This window comes from Gouania willdenowi, chromosome 6 (genome assembly GCF_900634775.1).
Source record: "Gouania willdenowi chromosome 6, fGouWil2.1, whole genome shotgun sequence".
NCBI lineage: Eukaryota > Metazoa > Chordata > Actinopteri > Blenniiformes > Gobiesocidae > Gouania > Gouania willdenowi.
This window is the reverse complement of record NC_041049.1, coordinates 29,115,097-29,142,242: the sequence shown is the minus strand read 5'-3', so window position 1 is coordinate 29,142,242 and position 27,146 is coordinate 29,115,097. Positions and strand designations below refer to the sequence as shown.

The 27,146-nt window shown below is 37.4% G+C and overlaps 1 protein-coding gene across 1 annotated transcript in view; it reads left to right on the top strand.

Annotated features, from left to right (window-relative positions):
* rasgrf1 (Ras protein specific guanine nucleotide releasing factor 1) overlaps positions 1-26,284 on the top strand; it is a 35,610-nt gene extending 9,326 nt beyond the window's left edge. Inside the window, exons 4-27 of the mRNA XM_028450246.1 lie at positions 1,457-1,549; positions 1,623-1,876; positions 4,502-4,581; positions 4,674-4,867; positions 7,219-7,328; positions 7,537-7,655; positions 8,884-9,044; positions 10,710-10,773; positions 11,448-11,590; positions 11,702-11,784; positions 11,869-12,117; positions 14,236-14,606; positions 15,367-15,486; positions 18,319-18,489; positions 18,600-18,706; positions 19,431-19,543; positions 19,624-19,684; positions 21,403-21,506; positions 21,600-21,684; positions 21,762-21,959; positions 22,782-22,861; positions 22,944-23,061; positions 23,146-23,214; positions 24,522-26,284. Of these exons, the coding sequence (XP_028306047.1) occupies positions 1,457-1,549; positions 1,623-1,876; positions 4,502-4,581; positions 4,674-4,867; positions 7,219-7,328; positions 7,537-7,655; positions 8,884-9,044; positions 10,710-10,773; positions 11,448-11,590; positions 11,702-11,784; positions 11,869-12,117; positions 14,236-14,606; positions 15,367-15,486; positions 18,319-18,489; positions 18,600-18,706; positions 19,431-19,543; positions 19,624-19,684; positions 21,403-21,506; positions 21,600-21,684; positions 21,762-21,959; positions 22,782-22,861; positions 22,944-23,061; positions 23,146-23,214; positions 24,522-24,614 (3,240 nt within the window). The 3' untranslated portion in view covers positions 24,615-26,284. The remainder of the gene's footprint in view (positions 1-1,456; positions 1,550-1,622; positions 1,877-4,501; positions 4,582-4,673; positions 4,868-7,218; positions 7,329-7,536; positions 7,656-8,883; positions 9,045-10,709; positions 10,774-11,447; positions 11,591-11,701; positions 11,785-11,868; positions 12,118-14,235; positions 14,607-15,366; positions 15,487-18,318; positions 18,490-18,599; positions 18,707-19,430; positions 19,544-19,623; positions 19,685-21,402; positions 21,507-21,599; positions 21,685-21,761; positions 21,960-22,781; positions 22,862-22,943; positions 23,062-23,145; positions 23,215-24,521) is intronic.
* Positions 26,285-27,146: the final 862 nt, after the last annotated feature.

The window sequence follows — 27,146 nt, the reverse complement described above, 5'->3', positions numbered from 1 at the left end:
AGCTGGCATACTCCCTTTAAGCAACTGTCTTGTCTTTTTATGTTGTCCAGCAATTTTGGAATTTAACATGTAATGTATTGTATGTTTTTATTGTTAAAGTGAGTTCTCTTTTTGATCTTCAATTAATAATGTGTTCAATATTTTCATTTGTCTTTTGATATTAATATTTATGAAGTCTGTTTATATATTAGTTTTCACTTATATCAAATATTTTTTGTGCATTTTTTTTCCTCATGATCTTCTAAGTGTCTTTTAGCTTTTATTGTTTAAGTTTATTGAAAGGGGAGGAGCTCTTATACAAGCCCATTGGGCTTCGCTCCCTTCTTGCACCTTAAATGTTAGTTTTTTATGTGTGCTACAGTAAATAAATTAATGAAAATGAAATGACAGTGACCTTGGATATACCTTGCGCCACTAAAGAAAGTGTAAGCACTTCATACACAAGGCAATTTAATGTGTTTTACTGGATTAAAAAGTGCAACAGAAAAGATTAAAAACCTAAAAATCAATAAAAACATAAAAATATTAAACAGCATTTAAAATCAACAATAAAATGACCTCCCGGTCAGTGCTCAGGAGTGCATTATTTTTGTTATTATTATTATTATTATTATTATTATTATTATTGTTATTATATTCTCTCATTTTGTATATATTTCTTGTTTTTGTGTATACTTCATGAACCCCCCACCCCGCCCATGACCACCTCCATAAAAACAATATTACCCGCACTAGTATATATGTATATATCCATTCTTCATCCTTTATATTTATTATTATTATTATTATTATTATTATTATTATTATTATTATTATTATGGTGTTTCTGGTTTGTTTTGTTTTTTGCACCAACCACCAAGTTAAATTCCCTGTATTGTTTTTAAACTGTACTTGGCGAATAAAATTTTTCTGATTTTGATTTGTTGTAAATGGGTGCACGGTGGCTTAGTGGTTAGCACGTCCGCCTCACAGCAAGAAGGTCCTGAGTTCAAGCCCTGCGGTGTAATATGTGGTGTTATCATTAAGTTGTACATTTTCCTCTCATTTTGTCCATTTTTAGTGTTGTTTTGTGTGTTTTTGTTGTCTGGTGTATTTTCTGTAATTTCGTGTGTTTTTGGAGTCATTTTATTCATTTATTTTGGGGGCCACACAAAATTAGACCATGGGCCACATGTTGTCCATATCTGATCTAAATAGTTGCAGGCGCTAATTTATGTTTAGGAAAAAATGTTTAATAGGAATTAAGTCTCAACGGTTAGTTTGTAGCAGTATTAATTTGGATTTTAATGGTGAACCAAATATCAATGAAATGGATGAATGCTGTGCACAGTTGGAGTTGCTTTAGCCAGGGTAATGTTTGAGTGTTGGAGCGCTGATGAGGTGTCGTTGACTCAGCTGCTACAGTAAGTGAGAGAAAACGTGTGTGAGTGGGAATGATTGGTCTTTTCTGTGACAGATCGCTGGGCTGCTAAAGGACAACGAGAAGATCCATGCCAGCCCTGCTGCTGCTCCAACAGACGATGACTCTGAAATTAAGAAGATCAAAAAGGTAAAGAGGCTCTCTTCCACTTCCTTCTGCTTTCGCTCAGACCATTTTCTAACAGGGTGTGTTCTACCCGCAGGTGCAGAGTTTTCTGCGAGGATGGATCTGCAGGAGGAAGTGGAAGACCATTATTCAGGATTACATTCGCTCGCCTCACGCAGAAAGCATGAGGAAGAGGAACCAGGTGGTGTTCAGCATGTTGGACTCTGAGGCCGAGTACGTCCAGCAGCTCCACATCTTAGTCAACAACTTCCTGAGACCTCTACGAATGGCTGCTAGCTCCAAGAAGCCTCCCATTACCCATGATGATGTCAGCAGCATTTTCCTCAACAGGTTGGCTTTACCATCACATAGGGCACTAAATTATATAAATATATTGTCTTAAGTAGCTTGCAGGTCGATATCTAACCCAAAAATATACATCATACACAAGAGTGCAGCTTTAGTAACTTTATGTTGTTTTTGCATACACACTTATTCCTTTATTGTTAGATACATGTCATTGTCGTAGAAATCCAGCAGCAGAATCAGAAAGAAAGGTTTTCTGGATCATTGAACATTGACATGTCAGACTAATCCAAAAGGTGCTGAAGTGACGGGGAACACACAAATTAATCCAGGGTTTAAAGGGAAAAGGAACAATATCTAATCCAGACATGGGCAACTGGTCCAGGTGCCACATGTGGCCCTCAGCCTACTGTGCTGCATCCCCCAAAACAAATACACAAAATGGTTCCAAAAGTAGATAAACTGATAACAAAAGTACATAAAATGGCAACAAAAGAACACAAACCAACTCCATATATACAATACGGCAATAAAATTACACAAATTGACAACAAAAATATGCAAATTTATACCATAATCTCACAAAAAGAAAGGAAACGACACAGAATTATCGCTGCTGTGCAGCAATGGTAGAGACCAGGCAATTTTAGTCAATTCTGAGTAAAATGTTAAAATGGACGAGATTTAAAAATAGCATTTATTACAAAGTAGTTCAAAAGCACATTACAATATGAGCTCATTCACACATCAATGAGACAAAGCTGCCATGCAAGGCACTGGTTAACCATTTGGAACAAAATACAGTTAAGTTTCTTGGCCAACGACACTTAGGCTTGGGATTGAACCGGCAATCTCTCAATCAGAACACGACCCATCTATTACAGTGTAGAAAAAAGAAAAAAAAAAAGTGTCATTCTAATGAGAATTTTACATCAGTTGATACTTGAACTCACAATTTCTGGCACAAGAGACGATGCCCTATGTCACTGAGTTAATTAGTTAGAGACGACTCTGTGTTTAAAACTTCTCTCTCATTATAGGAATTCTACAGCTGTAATGAATAGTCTGTAAATCAATAAGTCAGACAATTAATCTACACCAATTTTGTGTCACTGAGCTAATCAGCACATGAAAATTGACTAACACAGTCACCTGTGTGCAAGACAGCAGCTGTTAGCGTTTAAAGGCAATTTAATGACTAAAAAATTCAGTTATGAAGAAAAAAATCCAAAACTACATATATTGCATCTAGACGGCATGGTGATAGTAATTGGTCTTTAACATAAGGTTCAATAAGAGAAAAACTGATGTTTAAAAATGCCATTTTTGCATTGACTCCAATTCTTCCCATAAAAGTGAAGTTTTTGAGGTAAAATCTACAATAATTCCAAAAAGTTGTCATTTTTTAAATGAGTATTGAAAATGTATTTTGCAAGTACCAATATATGTTTACATTACTGTTTACAGTCAAACATTTTGATGCACTCTAGGCCAAATTTAAAAAAAATCTAAAATCTGTGTGAATTGTTTGTATAGGACAGTCTGAAGATGTGCTATCGCAAGACAAGTTTGACATTGATCAAAAATTGTGGAAGGAGATACAGTTTTTGATAAAAACAGAGTGATGGACTTCATCATTTTTAATTTAGAGGCTTGCCTTTAGGCTTGCCTTTAGGCTTGCCTTTAGGACAATTGGCCTGTTTTGCAGTTGAGGTAATCTGGCATTAGACGGGACCTTTGTGCAAAATGTGGTGATTGTTTGCGAATGGGAAGTAGGATTTCCTTGAAAGAAGAAGAACACGCAGGATTACAATAAGTTCCAGGCAGCTTATACTGCCTGGCCCCTAATGACACTGAAAACACACAAAACCACAACAAAAATACACAAAATGACTTCAAAAACACACAAATCAGAACAAAAATACACTAAATGACTCAAAAAATACAATGAGATACAAAAATAATCAAAACTTGTACAAAATGAGAGACAGCGACACAACATGACTCCAAAAACATACAATAATACATAAACATGTTGAGTTGTTCTGCAAAGTTGCATTTAAGACAATTTTATGAAATAATTCATTAACGGTATCATTGCAGTCCAAATAAATCCGACGTTGCACACCATTGAACCAAGCAGCAGCCATGTTGAAAGTCTCAGGTCAATCTGAGTCTGATTCGCTGATATATTTGAGGAACACACAGAGACAGACAGAGATTCCTTGCTTTATAGATAGATAGATGCTGACATGAATGTTGATGATATGGGTCTGCTGTAATAAAAGCTGCCCATTTCTGATCTAATCTAATATTATGTAATATCTATTCTGTAGGGAAAGAAGTTGTTTTCAAGCTGTAGAAAGGTCAGAGTGGTTCAAGACGATAGATAATCGACGGTGATTCAAATAAAGGTTTATTGTAACGACCAGAATGGGTTTAACTCATGTAAGTCAAGAACAGCAAACTAAGGGTTTAGCTGTCAAAGATTCATTTCAAATTCTTCAAGAGTGGAAATATTTACATGTATAGTGTCAACATCTGCTGCATTTAGACAACAGTGTGTTTTAACTACAATCTCTCTGTTAGATGTCAGACTGAGGCAAAATCAGGAAATTGTTATAGTAAATGCGTTAATTGTTTTTCTCCAATACATCTACTTTATTCCAGTGAAACCATCATGTTTCTACATCAGATATTTTACCAGGGTCTGAAAGCCAGAATAGCTAGCTGGCCAACGTTAGTGCTGGGTAAGGATGATTCTTTCTATCCCTGCTATCATCACATACTTTCACACACATGAAGGTCTAGAGTCTCATTCTGTGCACTGACTCCTCTGCAGCTGACCTGTTCGACATCCTGCTGCCCATGCTAAACATCTACCAGGAGTTTGTGAGGAACCACCAGTACAGTCTGCAGATCCTGGCTCACTGCAAGCAGAACCGAGACTTTGATAAGCTGCTAAAGCAGTATGAGGCTAAGCCTGACTGTGAGGAGCGCACTCTGGAAACCTTCCTCACCTACCCTATGTTTCAGGTTAGTACCCAAGACCACACTATCCAAGACAAGACCAAGACATTTTGGAGTCAAAACCAAGTCAAGACCAAGACCATAAAAATTCATTTTAAAAACATGACAAAGTTGAACAGTTAAAGAGCATTCTCTCTTTAATTTTAGTTTTCTTTAAAATACATTTGACGGACAAAAACAAAGTATCTCTAACTCTTTTAAAGCACAACTAAATTCTAAATTCTTGCACAAAAAAAAAAGCCAATCCTTATTTTAAAGTCAAAAATGATTTTAGACATCTGAAAATAAGATGTTTATTTGTCAGCTGAATGAGGCCTAAAGTAAGGATGCACTTAATTGGTTTAAGTGACACTTTGGATGTAAAGTATGTAAGTGAACAAGTGTGCTGAACGGAATTGGTACAGTTTGCGGTTACGTCATTCATCTAAGTCAGGACGTCATCAATCGTGATGGCAAGTGAATAAAATAAATATTAAATGTAATTTTGTCTGTCCCTGTGAAAGACTGGAAATGTACTGTAAATTTGGGGAAATGTACGGAGCATAACTACACGTACCATGAACATTACAGAAATTAAATAATTGATACCATACTTACACTTGAAAATACTTTGTTTTGCCGTTTTTGCTGCCAACAGGGTTTATTGTGAGAGTTTGTCCACCATCAATTTCTTTAAGTGGAACACCCCATGACAAAAGGCCTTATGAGTAATTCCCTTCATCAAAGTCTGCTTGCATGCACGCTTCGCACAGGTTGTGCATGAAGATATAGTGGGCGGAGCTAAAACACACTGTACAATTGGGAGAGAGGACACCCTATGCACTCGCACCCTTCAGTGGGAGTGTGCAGTCGAGGGGTGTTAGGGCGCAAGTGTGGGTATTGGGATGCAGCCTTAGTCTTTCTTCTTCTTCTTTCATGGTTATTGGCATTTTGCAACCAACTTGAATAGGTGCATATGCTACCTACTGTAATGGAGTGTGTAAACTCAACAGAGCACCCCCCTGAGTGTCTTACTCAGAAGGGAGTCCCAGACTGAGTTTTCAAACACGTCTGACACGTAAGGCACTGGAAAAGATTTCCAAGGAGGAAGAACAATCAGTGAGCTAACGCTAAATGTTTGAAGTCAAATTACAACATTACCTAATCAGAAACAGTTCCAAGTGCTTCTCCTTATTATCATATTCATGAAGTTGAAGAATAGCAGATCAGTGCTGGTCTCTACTGAAAATCCTGAGTCCGTCCAGTCATTCACAGCCTAAGCCAAACATTTAAGATCATAAATAAAAATAAGATTTTTCTGTAAAACCCAGTTCTGCTTGCTTAAATCTAGAAATAACGTTGAAGTTTAGGTTTTTATTCAACTCAATTCAAATTAACTTTATTTGTATAGCACAATTTACAACAAAGTCATCTCAATGCGCTTATCAAAATATAAAATTCATAATAAGAAAAAACCCAACAAGATCCACATGAACAAGCATTTAGCGACAGTGGGAAGAAACATCTCCCTTTTAACAGGAAGAAATCTCCAGCAGAACCAGAGGTGGCAGCCATCTGCTGTGACTGGTTGGGGTTAATGGACAAAAGGACCAACAGAACAGGATAGAGAGATAGAACATCAGAATGTCTCAGACTAGTTGAGCCGTGAACCACAGATCAGGAACTGATCATCAGCTTCAAAACAGCTGAAACAGAGAGAGAGAGAAGGGCGAGGAGAAGACACTGACTGCAGAAAAACATGATACATTATTATCAAGTCAGCCTGCCTTGTCCTTGGGCCTCACTCCCAGTGGCCTAGTCAACACTTATTATAAAGATGACAAATCTCTTCTTGTTTATTGGTAAGTTAACAGTGACTCCAAGGTCTGTAAATGCGACTGTTCGGTTATGTTGTGATTCAGTCCTGTTTATGCGGAGAGTATCTTAGAAAAATTCATCTCGAAAGTCTCAATGATTAAAACTCGTATTTCCACTGAATTATCTTGTCATTAATCTATTGCCTCCTTTTATGCATTAAAACTGTCACAAACACATTCATAGCATCTCTAATAGTGTTTGTCTTCCTTTGCTCACAGTAATCTTGTGTTTTTCATACCTAGCTGCCGAGCTCAGGCTTTAATAATGAATCATTTCTGGCAAGCCATGCACTTTCCTCCCAGTCCACTCTACTGGGGCCTGCTGCAGCTGTGCTGATAATAAATTTTGCTGATGAAGGGAAACGTTGCCCTCCACTGATCTACTTTTCATTAGGCTGACGCGGGTATAATCCTGTGCATGTGTGCTTCTTTTGTAGATTGTTACATGTAAGGAGTGTAGATTTGGCTTTATTGCAGTTCTGAATCTATCTCTCCTCGCAGATTCCTCGCTACATCCTCACTCTCCATGAGCTTCTGGCTCACACACCACATGAACACATTGAGAGAAATAGTTTGGACTATGCCAAATCCAAACTGGAGGAGCTTTCCAGGTAAACATCAATGTCAAAAAGCAGAATAGATTTTTTATTTTTCTCTCTTTTCAAAAGTGCAAAATTCTTGTTTGTTTTTTAACAGGCTGCACTAGTTACCTGTGTAATGTAATTTAATTACACTAACAATTATAATTATAATTATATCAATGATAATAAATCAGTGTTAGCTACTCTTTTTTAAATTGGATTCATAATTTTTTTTTAGAATAATGCATGATGAAGTCAGTGAGACTGAGAACATCAGGAAGAACTTGGCCATTGAGCGCATGATTGTGGAGGGATGTGAGATTCTCCTTGACACCAGCCAAACCTTTGTAAGACAAGGTAAAAGCACACAAAGCAATTCAATCACCAGTCACTTTGATATCCAACATATTAGCATCTAGGCAAGAATGTAACTCTTACATCCTCGATGTTTATATACGTACGGTGTGCTACAGTGTTGTGGTGCAACTGCGGTAAATACACAAGCAGCTTTTGGTGTAATGGTCAAGGAAGCACAATAATAATAATAATGGCTTGGATTCATATAGCGCTTTTTTTAAGGAGACTCAAAGCAGAAATTATTAGTCATTCACACCTGTCACTCACATCAGTAAAACCAGTGGTGGTAAGCTACAATGTAGGCACAGCTGCCCTGGAGCGTACTGACAGAAGCGTGACTGCCAACATTTATGCACAATTCAAACCCATTCATACACCACTTTGGTTTGCTAAATGCAATTATATGTATTTTTGTTGTACTCTCATGTGTATTTTTGTTGTTTTGGGACTTTGGAGTTATATTTGTGTATATTTGTCAATATTTTGTACATTAATTAATTAATTAATTTGTACATTTGTACATTGTACATTACATTTTGTACATCATTTTGTATATTTTACTCTAATTTTGTGTATTTTTGTTCTAGTTTTGTGTGTCATTTTCATGTATATCTTATGTAACTTAATACATTCTAGCATTTTGTGTGCCTTTGTTGTTATTTTAATTATTATCATCTTGTTTTTGTGGATAATTGTTGTTGTTTTGTGTGTTTTTCAGAAGTTTTGTCATCATTTTGTATATTCTTCACTCACTTTTGCTGTCATTTTGTGTATTTCAGATTTATTTATTAATTTCTTTAAATGGGACATTTTCATCTAAATAAATGGGATTGTAGCCAGGGGTTAGAGCAGCGTACCATGTGTTCTTGCTGAGACTCTCAGCGTCTTCAACAGTAGTCTTATAATGAATGAATGAACTCATAGGCCTGTGCTCAGGATCTTTTAGCCATTTTTCAAGAGAACTGATTGGTCAGGAGGCGGTGCTTTTATACTCGCTGATCTTTTAGCCTTAACAAAACCTGCTTCAGACCATGTTAGCCATGTAGCGTAGGTTAACGTGTTTTTAATGTTTCCAACTGGCAATCTATAGAAGAACTGTGACAACTGTCCATGAAGAATGCATGATATTTTCTTCATTCAGATTTTCTGCTGATGCCTCATCCTTGTCCTCTCATCAATAAATGAACATCTTTTCCTCCCTCTTCCCCCTGTTTATTCCTGCACACAGGATCTCTCATCCAGGTGCCGATGAGCGAGAAGGGCAAGATCACTCGTGGCCGACTGGGCTCCCTGTCTCTAAAGAAGGAAGGGGAGCGGCAGTGCTTCCTCTTCTCCAAGCATTTAATCATCTGCACCAGGGGCTCAGGAGGAAAGCTCCATCTCACCAAGGTGGGTCTGAGCTGCTTCTGCTGCTTTCACTTTAAATGTATTTAACAGTACTAATAAAACTTAGATGTCACTCACTGTGAATGTTATAAGAAGACCAAAAACCTATTAAAACAAGAAAGTGTCTATTTGTACAGTTACCGAAGCACACTTTTAGGGTTAGGTTTAGAGTTGGAGTTAGGTTTACGGTTAAGGTTAGGATTAGGGTAAGGTTTAGTCTTAGTCACATGACCTAAACTGGCCAGTGAGGGGTGCTGCGTATGAAAAGAATACCCGTACGGATATCCACTGCCTTAAAACAATTACAAGCAGGAAAATTGTCCTTTGAAAAATACACCAAAAAACATAGATTCAATCAAAGAAAATAACACTGAACCAATATTATTATTTATCAATTAATTATAAATGTCTTTGTAATGATAAAGATGGGTTAATGCAGTGGTTACCAAACTGGAGACTACATTTATCATATTGCTTAGCTGTGACCATCACCAGCCCTCCCTAAGGAAGAGTGAGCATTAAAATAATCCCTTTCACCCATTGTGTTGACATTTTTGTCATGATGTCATTCTTCAAACGGGGGCACAACAGAAAACGTTTGGTTTGTCATTAACTGGTTTAATGTGTTTTTTCAGTTAGATTTTTGTAGAACAGGCTTAGTGTATTTGTTTTTTAATGACTTGCTTTTCATGTGGCAGTAACTTACACTACCCGTGTCACTCGTAGATTACACATCTCCTACAGATGCACCTGATGCCATAATTACATTCTTAATATCTTCACTTTTTTTCTAAGTTTGGTTGCCATACAAAAAAGTGAAAAAATGTGATGTTTTAAAGATGTATTAAAGTTGTTTTGTTTTTTTGTTTTTTTTAATATAAATATGAAAGCTGGTTACCACAATTTCACTTCCAGGTATTAACTATTAATCAGTGTTAAACATGACAGAAGAGGCATTAATCATACTTTTTCTTGTTTATACTTACAATATTGTTTCTTATATATCAGATATACGTGTGAGGTTCTAGCTCCTCTGTGTAAAATACACATTCGCTGGTGGTCAAAATCTAGTAAAATTCTTAGAATATTTGTATTTTGGTAAATGTAGACATGGACAACAGGAGGCCTGGGTCTAATTTTCTCCTGCCACAAAAGTAAACAAACAAAATGACTTCAAAAAAGGGACAAAAGGACAACAAAATAAACAATAATATCACACACATATACAAAATGACAAAGAAAATACACCAAATGAGAGAAAAATTAACAAAACAATGATAAAAAATGCAGATGACTACAAAAATACATAAAAATACACAAAGCAATAAAAATACACAGAACAAAAGTAAAAATGCACAAAATTACTCATAATACCTAAAACAAAATTACACAAAACAACATCAAAATCTACACAATACACAAAACAACATCAAAATTTACACAATACACAAAACAACAATACAAAAGATTACTTCAAAAAAACACAAGATCTTTGTTGTTTTCTGTATTAATGCTCAGATTGGTCATTATTCTAAATGCTGACATGAATGAATCACATATTTCTGGATAGAACAAAGGAAGCTTGAATTTGTGATATAATTTTATATACTGTAGCGTGTTGAGTCATGTGATGCTTGTGTAATGAAGCTACATGTTTGATGTCTACAGAATGGAGTGGTCTCACTCATAGACTGCACTCTTATGGAGGATCCTGAGGGAACAGATGACGAGTGTGAGTTGTCGATTTACACTTAACATGCATCCCATAATTTGCTCTGTGTTATGCATCATCATAAGGCCATGATAGAATGTATTAATTATATACAATAATTTGCATACAAGTAATGTTTGAGATGAGTATGATTTTGCGATAGAAAAAGCTATAACGTTCCTTTTTCTGGATTGATACCAGAGGTGTAAAGAGTACTGATAAATCCTACTCAAGTAGAAGATACCAAATCTTGCACAATTGGAACTGAATTTATTAAAGGTTTGTCAAATTTTACAATTATTTTTTAAATAAAATAACACCAATGAATTCAATTCAAAATGTAAAAAAATCTCAGGTTCTAAGTATAGTTACATTTATGAACTTGAAAACGGTGCCATGCCAAATGTGCCATGTGGGTAACAACATAATAGGTAGAAACCTCTTTACTGAGAAACAGTTGAGTGTAGAAATGTAAAAAAACGACTTTACTTCTTTTAAAATGTACTTCAGTGCAAGTGAAATGACTGATTTAGAAATATATTCAAAAAAATACCAGTACCCACAAAAGCAACTCAATTACAGTAACATGAGTACTTGTAATCTGTTACTTTCACCTCTGGTTGTTACTATTGCATATTTGTACGGAATATGTTTCTTGAATAATTAACATTTAGTCTTTCTTCTGAATTAAAAAGCTAAATCAGAGAAAAGTGGCCAGGACATGGAGCACCTGGACTTTAAGATAGTGGTGGAGCCAAAGGACAGCCAGTCATTCACAGTCATCCTGGTGGCCTCCTCCAGGCAGGAGAAGTCTGCGTGGACCAGTGACATTAGCCAGGCACGTCAGCACACATCACAATCACATGTGAACATGTCATGGACCAACCTGCATAACTCACGTCTCACTGACTTTCTTCTCGCTTTGTTTCTTCTGCGCTGTGTGCTACAGTGCATAGACAACATCCGCTGCAATGGCTTGATGATGAACGCTTTTGAAGACAACTCAAAAGTCACCGTGCCACAGATGATCAAGTAAAGTGCTTTTGGATACAGCATGGTTTACTGGTGTTCATGTTTGTCAGGATTAGATGGAGATTGGTCTTTGTTTGCTGACAGGTCTGACTCCAGCCTGTACTGCGATGATGTGGATATACGTTTCAGTAAGATGATGAACTCCTGCAAAGTGCTGCAGATCCGCTATGCCAGCGTGGAGCGCCTTCTGGAAAGACTGACCGATCTTCGTTTCCTCTCAATCGATTTCCTCAACACCTTCTTGCACTCGTATCGCGTTTTCACCACTGCTGACGTGGTGCTAGATAAACTCATCACCATCTACAAGAAGCCCATCAGTGCCATCCCAGCCCGGTGAGTCGCAATACATATGGACAGACTCACAAACAAGTAAACACACAAAAGGTGAACAAAACCAGCAAAATGGTGGTTGCAAAATGACACAAATGGACAACAAAAATACACAGTGACTGCAGAAAAATACAATGCAACAAAAATACGCTAAAGCAGCAATTCTCAACTGGTGGGTCGGGACCCAAAAGTGGGTCGCGGACCTGTACTGGATGGGTCGCGGACAGCTAGTCAAAAATAAATAAATACTTAATGTTTCTCAAGTTGGACTGGTCTTATTTTGAAAGAAACTTTTCTTTTGACAGGCATGCTGTGAAATGCATGTTTCACAGGAAATATATAGATTTATGTTTAAAAAAAGATTACATATGTGTGTTTTCAATACCTATTTTTGAAAAACTTAGTTTGGTTCACTGAATTCTAAAAAAAGTGGGTCCCAGGTTGAGACCAGTTAAGAACCCCTTCACTAAAGAACATGAAAAACACATAAAAGGGCAACAAAACATACAAAATTACATTAAAGACACACAAGATGACTGCAAAAATAACACTATGATGCAAAATGACAACAAATACCCATGAAAGGACTCCAAAAACACACAAATCTGCAAAAAAAATACAAAACAATGACAGAGCCATTCACAATACGACAATAAAAATGCACAAAATGACTCAAAAATGCACACAAATAACACTAACAGATACAAATTGAAACCAAAAACCCATGAAATGACTCCCAAAACACACAATACAACAAAAAATACAAAAGACATTATTGAAGGGTGGATTACACAGCCATACGCCCTATGTCTGCTGGGCTAGTCTCAAGCATCACCTGCGATCATGTACAGGAAAAAGCAGGTGAGATGTTGACGAGACAATCCACCAAACAGCTATAGAAATACACAAAACAAAAACTGAAATGTACAAAAAAAATAAACAGCAATGACAGGAAAATATAAGCCATTAGCTCAAAAACCTATATTCCTGTGTTCATATTGGTCATTATTGTTAATGCTGACATGAATGTTGATTAAGTGGCCATCAATCAGACAATCACATGTTTTGTGGTCCTTACTGTGATTATAGTTACTCATCCCTGCTCTGTCTATCTCATCTATACTTCTTCTGAATGGGTCGACAGCAGTTAACGACACAGCGACACTGCGAAAACTTACTTCTGGCTTCCTTTTAACTTTTCTTCTCCTTTTGTTTATTTTGCTGTAATTTTAATATGTTTTTGGAGTCATTTTGTGAATTTGTTCGAGTCATTTTGTGTATATTTACATCATTCTGTTAATTTACTGTCGAGGCTGCACAAAATTAGGCTGCATGTAATAATAATGATAATAATGGATTAGATTTAAATAGCGCTTTGTTCGATGAGACTGGAGGGCTTTACAGAAACAATTATTCATTCATAGCGGTAGTAAGCTACATTGTCGCCACAGCTGCCCTGGGGCAGACTGACTGAAGCGAGGCTGCCAATTCGCCCCATGACCACCACTAACATTCATGCATGATTCTCACCCATCCATACAAGCCAATGTGGATGCCTTGCTCAAGGACACATGATAAAACGGGATTCAAAGAGTGAACCCTTGGTTTATTGGACAGCCCACTCTAGCACTTTAGCCCCTTGGCCACCATTTGCCCACGTCTGCTCAATAGCAACCAACTTGCAGAAGCCCGCCCTTTCTCCTCCCCGTCTGAGAGCCACGTTGTAAAGTATTGACATTACATTGGAGCGAACTCCACAGGCAGAGAGTCAAGGTTCAGATGAGGGGGAGTGTTCCGTCTCCACGCCCTGCAGTCTGCTGTCACCGTGAGACACCCACACTCTGCTACTTGTGTCAGCAGTGGCCGTGCACTCGATCACTCGCTGTGCTATTTATGGGAACACGTGAGATCGTCAGGAGGTGTCAGGGAGTGGGAGAGCTTTTCTGAAAGCCTGCAGCCTGAAATGTCCAGACGAGGTTGCAGAGGGACTTCTGCTTTCAGACTTGGCTCACTTTACCTCAAATATTTAGGAAGTGTTGTTTATTCATCTTGAATATGGATAATACCTATCAAATGATTTTGTCCTATAACACCAAATGTATATATTAATTTTTGCTGCAGATCCCTGGAGTTATTCTTTGCCAGCAGTCAGAACAACAAGCTCCTCTATGGAGAGCCTCCCAGCTCCCCCAGGGCCAGCAGGAAGTTCTCCTCACCTCCTCCCCTCGCCATTGCCAAGAATTCATCGCCAAACCGCCGGCGCAAACTCTCGCTCAACATCCCTATCATCACCGGGGGCAAAGCTCTCGATCTGGCTGCTCTGAGCTGCTCCTCAAACGGCTATGCAAGCATGTACTCCTCCATGTCTCCATTTAGCAAGACCACCTTGGACATCAACAAGCTTTATGTATCCAGCCCTATAACCAGCAAAATAACTGACGAGGGTGAGGACAAAAAGGACAAAGTGGAGGATACACCAGTGTCCAAACAAGGTACACAAATATAAAGCTGTTTATGTATCATGTACTCAATGGTTTGGTTTACTATTGCACGAGTACGACTTTCCATGTACACTGTGTCTGTGTTTGAAATGGCATACTATGCACTATGCACCACAAACTCAATGAGTTTTCCACTAAAGTATACTTCAAATTTTCCCAATATGCAATCGGCAAAAACCTGAAGCACACTGAGGCTAAATATCTCTGTTGATTCTCCGCCTTTGAAAGTCCTGAAATCATTTTAAGCGAGAAAGTGACCAAGTAGAATATCAACATGTGATCATTTGATCCATAAAACTTGCGGAAACACATTTCATGCCAACATTTTGGAGATTTTCGGAGACCCGTCATTGTGCTACTGACAAAACTTCCGGTTAACTTCAAAACAAGAGCTCTATTTACAGAAGCATTAAAAAAAACTAATGAAAGATAAGAAGAGATGCTTTTGTTTTGAAAAGGGGATGTTTGACTTTTAGCTTGAAGCCGGTCCCAGGACGGGGTGGTTGAGTATGACTAGTGTGACCACCGTGCATACTTAAAAAATGTCCCGATATACATCCGGGTATTTCTTGCATACTCAATCTTTCCATACTATCTAATGTGAACGCACCTCTTTCTCATTTTGATGTCAGACTAAGTATGAGTAAGTATGATTACTATGTGATTTCAACACAACTTGTGTCTCTGTCTTCTGTTTGACTGTGAGCAGTATTTTTATAAAATCACTTGTGACACATTTATTTGATGGCAGATCTCTCTGTGCGAGAGGAAAGTGATAACGACCAAAACCAAAGTGATGACGGCGACCCGGAAACATCACCCATCAAATCCCCAACAACACCAAAAAACATCAAAGGCAAAACATCTTCAGGTGAACAGTTTCTCAATTTTATAACCGCATGAAAACAAGTCAAAAAAACAACAACTTAAGTGGTAACATCCTACATATTCTAAACTATGTCAAGATTCGTATAAGGACAGTTGTCTCTGAGTTGACTCGCTAAGGCACGTGTCAAACATATTATGCATTTTTCACCCATCTCTATTTGTTTTAAGAACCCCCAAAAACAGTATTTGAGATTTATTTTCCCAAACTCGCCTGTTTTCCTCTGAAATGTCACTTTCTGAGCAGTTCTGAAATCGGGCCATTTTGGGGCATACTTATGCCTATTCAGAAGTGGGCGTGTCTATAGATGCTCACTCACTTCATGTCTCGCTCTTTTACAGGGTGATCAGTGATCACAAAAGCAACTTTTTTTTTTGCTATCCACACACTGTTGTTATTGTTGTCAAAAAACTGCACATTACAGTAAAACACATGGCTATTTAAGCGGCTATTGTTGTTGTGAGTCCATCTCACAGCAGCAGCAGCAGCAGCAGTCATTCAAACTCTCACCGAGTGTAAAGCTGCTAAGTCACTTTCTCCTCCTCCATTGCTCTTCTAACTACAGGAATAGTGCATTTAAGGTGATAATCATTTGTTTTCTTCAACTGCTGCGTCGGATTGTGTCACAAACAGATCGGCGATACGAGGCAATATAACAGGTTCGCCAATGCGTAGAACCACAAGAGCGGAGTACACCTCCACATGAACAAATAGTGCTTACACTACAGTGTACGTTCACTGTGGAGGTGCGGTACCGGCAGCAGGCAAGTTCTGTATTTAGTTTTATCGGTAGCCATCACTCCTTTGCTAGTGAGAAAAACAATGGTGGACTTTCACAAAAGTGAGGGGAGGGATTTGACTTGTGACGTCACAAATCTGGAAAATTTGAAACAGAGTAATTTTCTCTGTGTTCTAAGACTTACAAAGACCGCAAAAAACTACTGGATGGATTTATTTCACATTTTGTGTGCCAGTGGACACTCAAGTTACCTCATATGTCATCAAAAAAAACTGCAAAAGTTGATTTTTCATAATATGTCCCCTTTAAGGCTCAGGGGCCAAATATAGTCCTTTAGAGCATTGTGTAGATTAGAGCCCGACTGATATGGGATTTCTTGGGCTGATGTCGATATACCAATATTGAAGTTTTTAAAAAAGATAAGCAATGAATTGGTCGATATAAGAAATAAGAACTTGATATTCACAGCATATATTCTGTACATTAACACACATTCTTCTAATACAAAAATATGATTGAAGACAAAGAAGAAAAACATGACTAAATTAAAATACGGGACTTTAATTAGACTGGCGCCCTGTCCAGGGTGTACCCCCGCCCAGCGCCAAATGAGAGCCGGAGATTGGCACCGGCGACCCTGAAAAACAGGAACAAATGGGTCTGAAAATGGATGGATGAATGGAACTTTAATAAGTAACACTGTGAACATAAGAAATGTAAAGGCACTGATGAATAAGAAACTTGGGCAAACTGTATTTCTGTGATACAATGTAAACAAATATTAAAAAATAAAGTTGATCAGATCTCAAACAGTAAACATGGATAAATCATAAAAGGTCAAATGTAGCTGTAAACATAATTGTGACTTCTCCCAGTGTTGTCATTTTGTATTGAATACTGCTAATTTAAAAGTGACAGCTTATAATTCAGAAAGAAAAGCACAGACAGAGAGGCAGAATGGATAGAATCAGTCGGGCTTGAGTTTAATTTATCAACTAATTTACAAAGGAAAATATACAGAGAAATCAATGAATCTGTATAAATTTCAGTTGTCCCTTCAAATACACAAATTCAATAAACGTTTTGAATTTAAAATTGTCAAAAGAACTCTACATTTTTCATGAATCCTGCAATTTTCCTCAAATTGTTCTACAACATTTCACTAAAGTTGATAAAAGTTGGTCACAAATCCAATGGATTTAAAGTGTAGATGCTGCAGGGACTGACATCTGTCACTCTTTGCTTGGATATTATCGGTGCCTTACACACATCATTTATACATTGAAGTGCAAACTGGGGCACAATAACATAGAAATTGCTCGTTTTCCAATCCTAACATCTACGGCCAACTAGAGATCAAACTGCTACCTATTTAGTCTCTGAACTAAAATGATTTTGACAGCTCTGATCTATGGAGAACTATAAATAAGGTGTCAGAAATCCTTATTTGCTCGATGGTTATCTGGACATGTGGGGAAAGCCCAAGCTTGGCTTCAGGATGTGTCGTGTGTGTGAAAACTCCTACAGAGAGAGTGACTTTTCCCTTTTGCCCACAGTAATGTTCCTCGAGATCATCACCTTATAAACCTGATGACAACCAATCCAACAGATTTTAAAAGCAAAGCCATGCATCCTGGAATGTGTCGTTTAAGTTTTGCTTAGTGTGAAGTATGAGCTTAGCAGCTTGCTGTCTCTGCTCACGGATTTGAGAAGAGCAGAGTGGAGGAAATGTGTTGATTCCTCTGTTATGCTGATATTTGGAGGCTATATTTAGCTCCATCTTGACTATAAAAGCCTTCGGTTATAAAAAAAAAAAAAAAAAAACATGTCTTAAAGGTCCTGTGATGCCCCCTAGTGGATATTTGTGCAAAGACAACCTGAGCATTCTGCAGAAAACAACAACCTTTTGTCATAATATTTTAATAAATTAGTGTTGTCCAGTTGTTAGTTGTTGAAATGAAAACATTACAACTTGGCATCTGTTTTGCATATTCTTATATTAATTCCTTCTAAAGTTTCAAAAGAAAAAAATACAAAAGAGCACTTGTCAATGTATCATGATCATGTGCCGTCTTTAGAGTTTTCACTGTTTTCATACAACAATGGCATGGTGATGTCCTCGTGTCGAGAGCTGGACAACACCCGCAGTGCTCTGTCTGCGGCCTCAGCCTTTGCAATCGCTACAGCCGGGGCCAATGAGGGCACTCCAACCAAAGAGAAGTATCGTCGGATGTCCCTCGCCAGCACAGGTACACACATCAGTCCACCCTCCTCTGAGCAAAGTCAGGACTTTATCAAATGTGGGAAATCCCTACACAATGGTCAGATCTCCTTTATTTTAACTATGTTTGTTCTGCAGGTTTTCCCACAGATCAGAGAAATGGAGACAAAGAGTTTGTGATTCGACGTGCAGCAACCAACAGAGTCCTGAATGTGTTGAGGCACTGGGTGTCCAAACACTCTCCGGTAAAACCAGAATAAGAACAATTTTATAGATGGTGTGTTTCCCTACAGCAGAGATGTGCTGCTTTTCTCAAAGCGGGGGCCGCAAAAATGTCTGATTTGTGGGCCACATGATCAACGTTCATGTCAACATTTAGAATATGACCAATCTGAGTATTAACACAGGAAAAAACAAAGGCTTTGGGTGTGTTTTGTTGTCATTTTGTAAATATCTTTTGCTCTTTTTATCTACTTTTGTGTTTGTTTCATGTGTTTTTATCATTTTGCATGTTCTTCTGTTTTTTGTGTATACTTGTAGTCATCTTGTTTCTGTTGTTGTTATATATATATATATATATATATATACACATTTATTTATTTATTTATTTTATTTATTTATTTTTTTTAAAGTAATTTTGTGAATGTCCCCTGTTGTCTGATGCATTTTTGTTGTCCTCGTTTGTATTTTTCTTTCATTTTGTGTTTTTGGAGTTGTTTTGTTTATTGTTTTTGGGGGCCGCACAAAATTAGACCATGGGCCGCATGAGGCCCTCGAACCATCATTTTCCCATGTCTGGTTTACATAATCCATTCATTGTTTAAATAGAAGTCTTTCATTCATAAATCAAATAATGTAAAAAAAAAAAAAAACAAAAGAAGCAGCAATCCATCCTGAAAATTTGCTAATCCTAATTCTAGAATACGGTGCAGTAAATAAAAGTGTTGCGTAATGTCTGTTTCTCTGCAGGACTTTGAGAATAACAATGAGCTGAAGACAAAAGTTATTGCCTTTCTGGAGGAAGTAATGCATGACCCTGAGCTGTTGACTCAGGAGAGGAAAGCCGCAGCCAACATCATCAGGTAACATGTCGTTTGATAATGGATTTCATTCAACGCTGCAGATGTTTCTTATAGATTTGTCTTATCCGCCCGTTTGTCAGGACTTTAACTCAGGAAGATCACGGGGACAATCAGATCATCCTGGAAGACGTCACTCAGCTGGTGAGAGAGAGGTCACTTTTCTTCTAAGGTTTCTTGGGAATAATAACTGTCAGTGCTGGCGATCAATAAAAAGAGCTTTGCATTTAGTGGAAGGCCATGTGGGGTTAGCACACAGACACTTTAAACTATCTCTGTTAGTGGAGGGACATGTACTAGTGTCTGAGGCAGAAAGAGGAAAACAAGGGGGGGATGTAGAGGTGAGAGTGCAGAATAATAAACCTAAAACACTGGTACAGGAAGGAAACCGGCTGTTGTGATGGAGTACATTTAGAGATGGGCAACTTCTATCACAGCGGGACCACAAACATGTGATAGTATACGTATCTGACAGAGGTGTAAAGACTACTAATATGTCCTACTCAAGTAGAAGTACTTTTGCTTGAATAAAATTTCACTCAAGTTAAAGTTGAGTAAGTCATACTAAAGTACAAGTAAAAAGTAACTCAATTAATTAGTACTCAAAGTAAAAGTTACTAGTTACTTTCACCCAACACATTTATTTTTGGTAATAAATGTTGCCACGGTTCCCTTGCATACAGTAAATATCTCATGTATAAACTTAAAAAGGAAGAGACCAAATCTTGCACAGTGGAACTTCATTTATTTTCCACAAAGGCATCTGTAAACAGTAACATAAAAGTTTTGTCAAAATGTACAATTCAAATTAATAACCGGTGAGATACGTTCTCAAATCACGTTTTAGCTCACAAAACGTGACGAGGCAGCAGTTCGCGAGTTTACTTCAGGCAAAGTGAACGTTTTTCTAACAGAGTCTGGTTGCCTGGAATAAAGCAATAATACGTCTGTTTCTGTGTAAATGAAGGAACGTAGCTAATCATCTCGTTACGGAGTGGATCTATACATCCTTTGCTAAACATTACCCAGATAGCACGCATACATCTCGACAATGTCTGCCTCAGATCGTACGTTGGCATTCTACTCCTAATGTGTCATTTTGTATGTTTTTTCCAACCAAATCAGGCTATGCTGCTGAAAATACATTTATGATCATGAACTGTGTATCTTTATCTTCTCCACACATAATAAGATTTTCAGTGGTAGTATGTTGTTGTTGTTGTTGTTGTTGTTGTTGTTGTTGTATTGCAATATCTTATCAGATTTCAGTAAATACTTGATTATGGATATGGACATATTTACTAATTGAATGATCTGAGCTAAATAAAGGTTAATATAAGCTGTAGAGAGGCCGCGCTGAGCATCTGTAATCTATCGTCCAAACATCGGCCAAACGCAGATGTCTTTGTGACGTCTGCCCAATGAGAAAACGCTCTCCATAATATGTCTCGCCAACATCGGTGAGATGTATGTGTGCTATCAGGGTAGCAGTGAATGCTTCTTACCTTTACATGTTTACCCAAGTTTGACGCAGAAGTCCTGAAAGGGGAAAATTTGCTTGGGTAGGGAAAGTTAACATTGCATTATGTTACTGTTGCCTGTCCTATGTTTAAATGCAAATATGTCAGAAAGATGAGACCAGGTATTAGTTTCACCTCTTGTATCTGATCAACATTCATGTCAGCATTTAGAAAAAACTCACTTTCTTACATTTACACACCTGGATAAAAAGAAGGCAGTTATTTTGGTCACACATTACAGTAAAATTACAAAATCAAAATCCAGTGAGTGAGATTTAATGACACCTGGTGGTGAGATGTCAGATTGCACCTGGGTGTTCATTTCTGAAAGTGTTCCTGTAGGTTGGAGCAGGAAAAGCTGATGCCTTTGAAAACCACTCTGCACTGGAAATTGCAGAGCAGCTCACACTACTGGACCATCTGGTGTTCAAGGTCATCCCATACGAGTGAGAGCTTTCACATTTTCTGCCCATTAAGTTTAGGAAACAAAGATTTGTCCACACGTTGACGTCGTTTTCCAAATTGTGTTCCCCTTCCAGAGAGTTCTTTGGTCAGGGTTGGATGAAGAACGACAAAAATGAGAAAACACCGTACATCATGAGGACAACAAAGCACTTCAACGACGTATGTTTCAGCTACTTAGATCATTCTATTAACTACTTCCATAATTGTATGCTTGTCTTCGCTCTTTTCTGGTAAAGATAAGCAACCTGATTGCCACTGAGATCCTGCGCTGTGAGGATGTGGTGACACGAGTAGCAGTCATAGAGAAGTGGGTGGCTGTGGCTGATATCTGCCGCTGCCTGCACAACTACAACACTGTGCTGGAGATCACCTCCTCGCTCAACCGCAGCTCCGTTTTCCGTCTGAAGAAGACCTGGCTCAAAGTGTCCAAACAGGTGTCTCCTGTTTGTCCTTCAATAGGGTCTTACTTTGTAATGCAACTATCAAAGCACCATCATTCCTTTTACAAAAACGAGCAATGATACTTGTAAACAAAAATGAATATTTCGCACACACTGATAATCTCTTTGTTAATTTTATTTTAAGCATTCAAAAAACCTCTTCCAGTCAATGTACAAAGATTTTTCATTTTTAAAGAGAACACTCATGATACCAGGGGCTTTGGACATTTCATAATACCTAAGATTGGAATCACAAGGAAGAGTTTTTGTCCGTCTGTATGTGGGTTGTAATTATTGAACAGTCTGGATTCACAACAAAAACAATGTGAAGAGTTTTCAATCACATATGATCTTGGGGCTTAATGCAACTAATAGGACAAGTGTTGTCTTTAAATGTGAATTGAACTGAATGGAATTTATTACCATTGTTGGTATTTTGCTTTGTATTCTTGTATATCTTAAGTTACTGATTATCAGTCAGTTTTTTTCCTATTCTGTTTAGTATTCATTGTGTATTTCTTAAAGTCCAAATAGACACAAGCAATATGAGGAAAATTGTATGATAAAGAAATGGGGGTGGGATTCAATAAGTCTTTCTTCTTCCCACTCCCTTTTGTAGCAAGCATATTAATGCAATTATAAGTGTACATGGATCTTCTCTATTATTTTGAACATCTCTGATTGTTTTTTTCTGTTGGAGTTTCCTTTTGTTTTTTGTTTTCTTGTCCCTACTCAAAAAAAAAAAGCAAACAAATTATTGAAAATGTGTGTCATCCTGAAATGCAGAGTAATATTGTGCTGTTTCTCCTCTGGTAGACAAAAGCCTTGATTGACAAACTGCAGAAGCTTGTCTCATCAGAAGGAAGGTTTAAAAACCTGAGGGAGGCTTTAAAGAAGTGGGTGCATCCCAAGAACATGGCTCTAACAAAGTGAACAGTACAAGTAGTTGACGGGGTATTGATTTTTTTTTTCCTCCAGCTGTGATCCTCCATGCGTGCCCTATTTGGGGATGTATCTCACTGACCTGGCTTTCATTGAGGAGGGAACCCCAAACTACACAGAGGATCATTTGGTCAACTTCTCAAAGATGAGGATGGTGGGAAGATCGTAAAGCTAAACTGGGATCAACCATCTGTATGACACGTTCAATGGTTAAAATCCTGGCTTGTTTCTGTTGCAGATATCCCATATCATTCGAGAGATCCGACAGTTTCAACAAACAGCATACAAGATTGATCTGCAACCAAAGGTAAAAGAATGCCAACAAGGCTGTTCCAAGGGTGAAGTTAGCTCATTAACTTCCTATATGTATATTACGGTTCTGGGATGGGAAACTTTTATCATAGCAGGGGCCACATCATCAACATTTAGAATAATTACCAATCTGAGCATTAACAGAAAATAACAAAGGATTTGTGTTCTTTTTGTGTTGTTTTGTTGTGGTTTTATAGGCTTATAGTATGTTATTGTTGGAGTTTTCTTCTTCTTCTTCTTCTTCTTCTTCTTCTTCTTCTTCTTCTTCTTCTTCTTCTTCTTCTTCTTCTTCTTCTTCTTCTTCTTCTTCTTCTTCATCTTCTTCATCTTCTTCTTCTTCATCTTCATCTTCATCTTCTTCTTCTTCTTCATCATCTTCATTTTCTTCTTCTTCATCATCTTCTTCTTCATCTTTTTCTTCATCTTCTTCATCATCTTCTTCATCATCTTCTTCTTCATCTTCTTCATCTTCTTCATCTTCTTCATCTTCTTCATCTTCTTCAAAGTAACAAATCAACCATATGTGCTCCAGATTTGCAACTTCAAAAGAATGTAGGCCCAACACTAAAGAAAGTTTTTTCATATTTAAACCTGTTGCAAAAATTCCTCCAATGAGAAACCTATGTACCACAGAGTGGAGCATCGTCTCTTTTGTCAGAAATTGTGAGTTCATGCCTTAATTGATGTAAAATTCAAATTAGAATGCCACCTTTTTCATCTTCCTCCACTGTAACACATAGGCCGTGGCTCAGGTTGTCTTTGTATCAAGAGGTTGTGGGTTTAATCCCAAGGCTATACTGTACCTGTCAAATACTCCAAATGGTTGATGAATGCTTTGGGAACTGTGTCTAATTGATGACTGAATGAGCTGATATTGTACAGTATTTTTAAATAAATTATTTTTTGTCTATTATGTTGTGTAGTCTTGTGTATTTTTCTGTTGTTTTTGGCTATTTATGTTGTCCTAGTGCATTTTTCTGCATGTTTGTTTGTTTTTTTAGTCATATCTTAATTATTGTCGTTGTATATTTTTTTCTGATGTTTTTGTTGTTTTCTGTATATTTTTCTAATTTTGTATGGGGGGGGTGTTGAGTCGGTTATCTTATGGCCAGATGCCCCAGTTGTTCATATCTGGTATAGTCTATATTAGTTTGATAGTGGTTTTAAATTAATTTTGTATGATATTGTCTCAGCACTATTTAGTTACAGTTTATAATTATTATTTTGTTGCATATACAGAAACCTAAGATTCAGTTTATACAATAATCAATGAGGCTGAAGGTGTGTTTTCTCTTGTTTTAGGTAGCCCAGTATCTGCTGGACATGAGCTATGTTCTGGATGAAGAAAGCATGTACGAATCCTCTCTCAGAATTGAGCCCAAAGTGCCCAACTGACGGGGAGCGTTTATTTCCTCTGTTCATGATCTGACACATCAGTTCACTTCTGTCTATTGTTTGTACAGTTGTACATGTTGACCATGTTTATCTTCTGTACAGTAGACGCTCACGGTTGTTTGATGACACAAAACATCTCGTTGAATATTTTCTAATATATATTTTTGTCTGTTGCCATGACGACACTTGTTAAAAAGATGTTTTCGTTTATTTGGGAAGATGTTTTCATAAAAGTATTATGTGAAATATGAATAAGGATTATTATTATGATTATTATAATCATAATCATAATAACAATAATAATAGAGGTCACTTTAGTTGCATGCAACTGTGTCCTTTCAGTGACCAATGACATTATTTGACATTATGTCACGCGTCGACTTTGCACTTTCTGAGCACTCGTGCTGCTGGACGTTGCTTTCTTGGCTTGAGTTTATTATTAATACCTGATTTTCTCTCCAACCAATGTAGCATTGTAAGATAAAATCAGGTCAAAGAGCACAGATAATTTTTACCTTTTCAGAAATGAGGAAGAATTCACAGTGGAAATGACAGATATTTATCCAAAGTCGTAAGTGTCTGTGCTTCCCGAAACCAAAACGAGAAGTATTTGTTTCATTGTTTTTAACCCCCGACTCTGACGACAGAGGTTCCCAACTTTAATAACACTGGTGTAGAAGTGGACCAGGCTGATGGGATCAAACACAATTGGAAAAAAAAATTTCATTATGCCAAAAGCTCCACTTACATATCAGACTCAGAGCAAAAAATGTTCATATTTCACATGCATGTGAAGCGTCATGCTTGCATCTGATTATATGCACTGAACTGAAGCTTATGCAATTTGCCAGTCAGGTCATTTTTGACCTGGTATTGGCAAAAAAAAAAGTTAATAAGGGAAACCCAAAGATCATTTCATTACATATATACACACAACTGATGTCCTGCCAAAAGAGATGACACTTCACAGTTTAAACTGGTTTATACTGCTGAAAAACCATAAATATAGACACATTCAGGCTTGAATTTTGGGTGGGGGAAACTGGAATTATTCCCGGTTGATTTTACTGTTTTACACTATGACAGCCATGATAAATCCAGTGAAAGATATGAAAATCAGCTGTATCCTTGCCTCCGTCACTGCTGCCATACTAACAGCTGTGATGAGAACCACGCACATGTTAAATGTATTAATGTGTGATCTTAAAGTAGTCCTGTACAGTTTGTAAAAAAAAATATTATTTGTCTGTTTTTCATCAGCATTAATTAAAGGTTTAGAGTAGCCTTTTTCAAAGAGTGTTCCGCGTACCACTAGTGGTCCATGAGCGACCCCGAGTGGTCTGTTAATTTATCTGGCCTAAATATATATCACAATATCACGTTAAAAGTGTTTCTCAAATTGTTCGCAATAGACTCCAAAATTATAGAAGATGAAGTGGACCATTTGAAGTTAATATTTTATTTTCATTTTGTAGCATTCTGTTTGAGTAGTGAACCGATCTATTGGTTTTGGATATTTGTCGAGTTAGGTGGTCAGGGATTTTTCTTTTATTGGTTAAGTGGTCTTTGCGCCGAAACATTTGGAGAAATGCTACTTCAGGGGATTAGTGACAAGCCACAGCCCACATGTTGGGAACCTCTGCTCTGACATGCATGTCGTCATTTGTCCAAAAAAAAAAGACGTTCTGGTATTTGTTGGAAAACCAGAGACTTTAAAAAAAAAACGTGTTAGCTCATGACGAAAATTCTACGAAACCGGATTAGGGCCAATTTTGATGGATAAAATAATTTTGGGCAAATCAAGAAAAAAGCCGAAATGTCAAGAATAAAGTAAAAATATTGAGATTAAAGTTAAAATGTTGAGATTAAAGTCAAAATTTCTAAAAATAAACTCAAAATATAGCATTGTGATAAAAGTTTAAGGTTTGCTACTAAAGTCAGATCTACGGAAGTGGACTTGGGCCAATTCACCGTATACGACAACAGTCTCGAAACTGGCCCTAATCTGTTTCCGTAGCTCTTCAATAACCACAGACTGGACTTAATGCCCCACCTCTTACAAACTTGACTAGTTTTTCATTCTAAACAGATAAAGTTTTTGGCAATATCTCTTCAAAGTCCTTAAAAAGATTACAACGCTGCTTATCTATCTATAAAAGCAAGGAACGTCTGTGTGCGACTCAGTGTCTGATTGACCTGAAACTTTGTCAACGGCTTCTGCATACCCGAGTGTGTGCATTCCTAATTTTGGAGTTATTTGGTCATTCCAAAACCAGTTTAAAACCAATTTGAAACGACCAATCCACACTGTGGAACTCCTGTCAATTACTGTTTCAGAACACTGATGATGTTATCAGAGTTCCAATCAGAATGTTCTAACTGATGATGTCATCAACAGTGATGTCATCGGTGTTCCAAGAATGTTCAAACTGATGATGTCATCAACAGTGACTTCATCATCAGTGTTCTCGTCTATGCTAAGCTAATGCAGTGCGAAGCTGTCAGTTTACACGATAACTTGAAAAATTATGA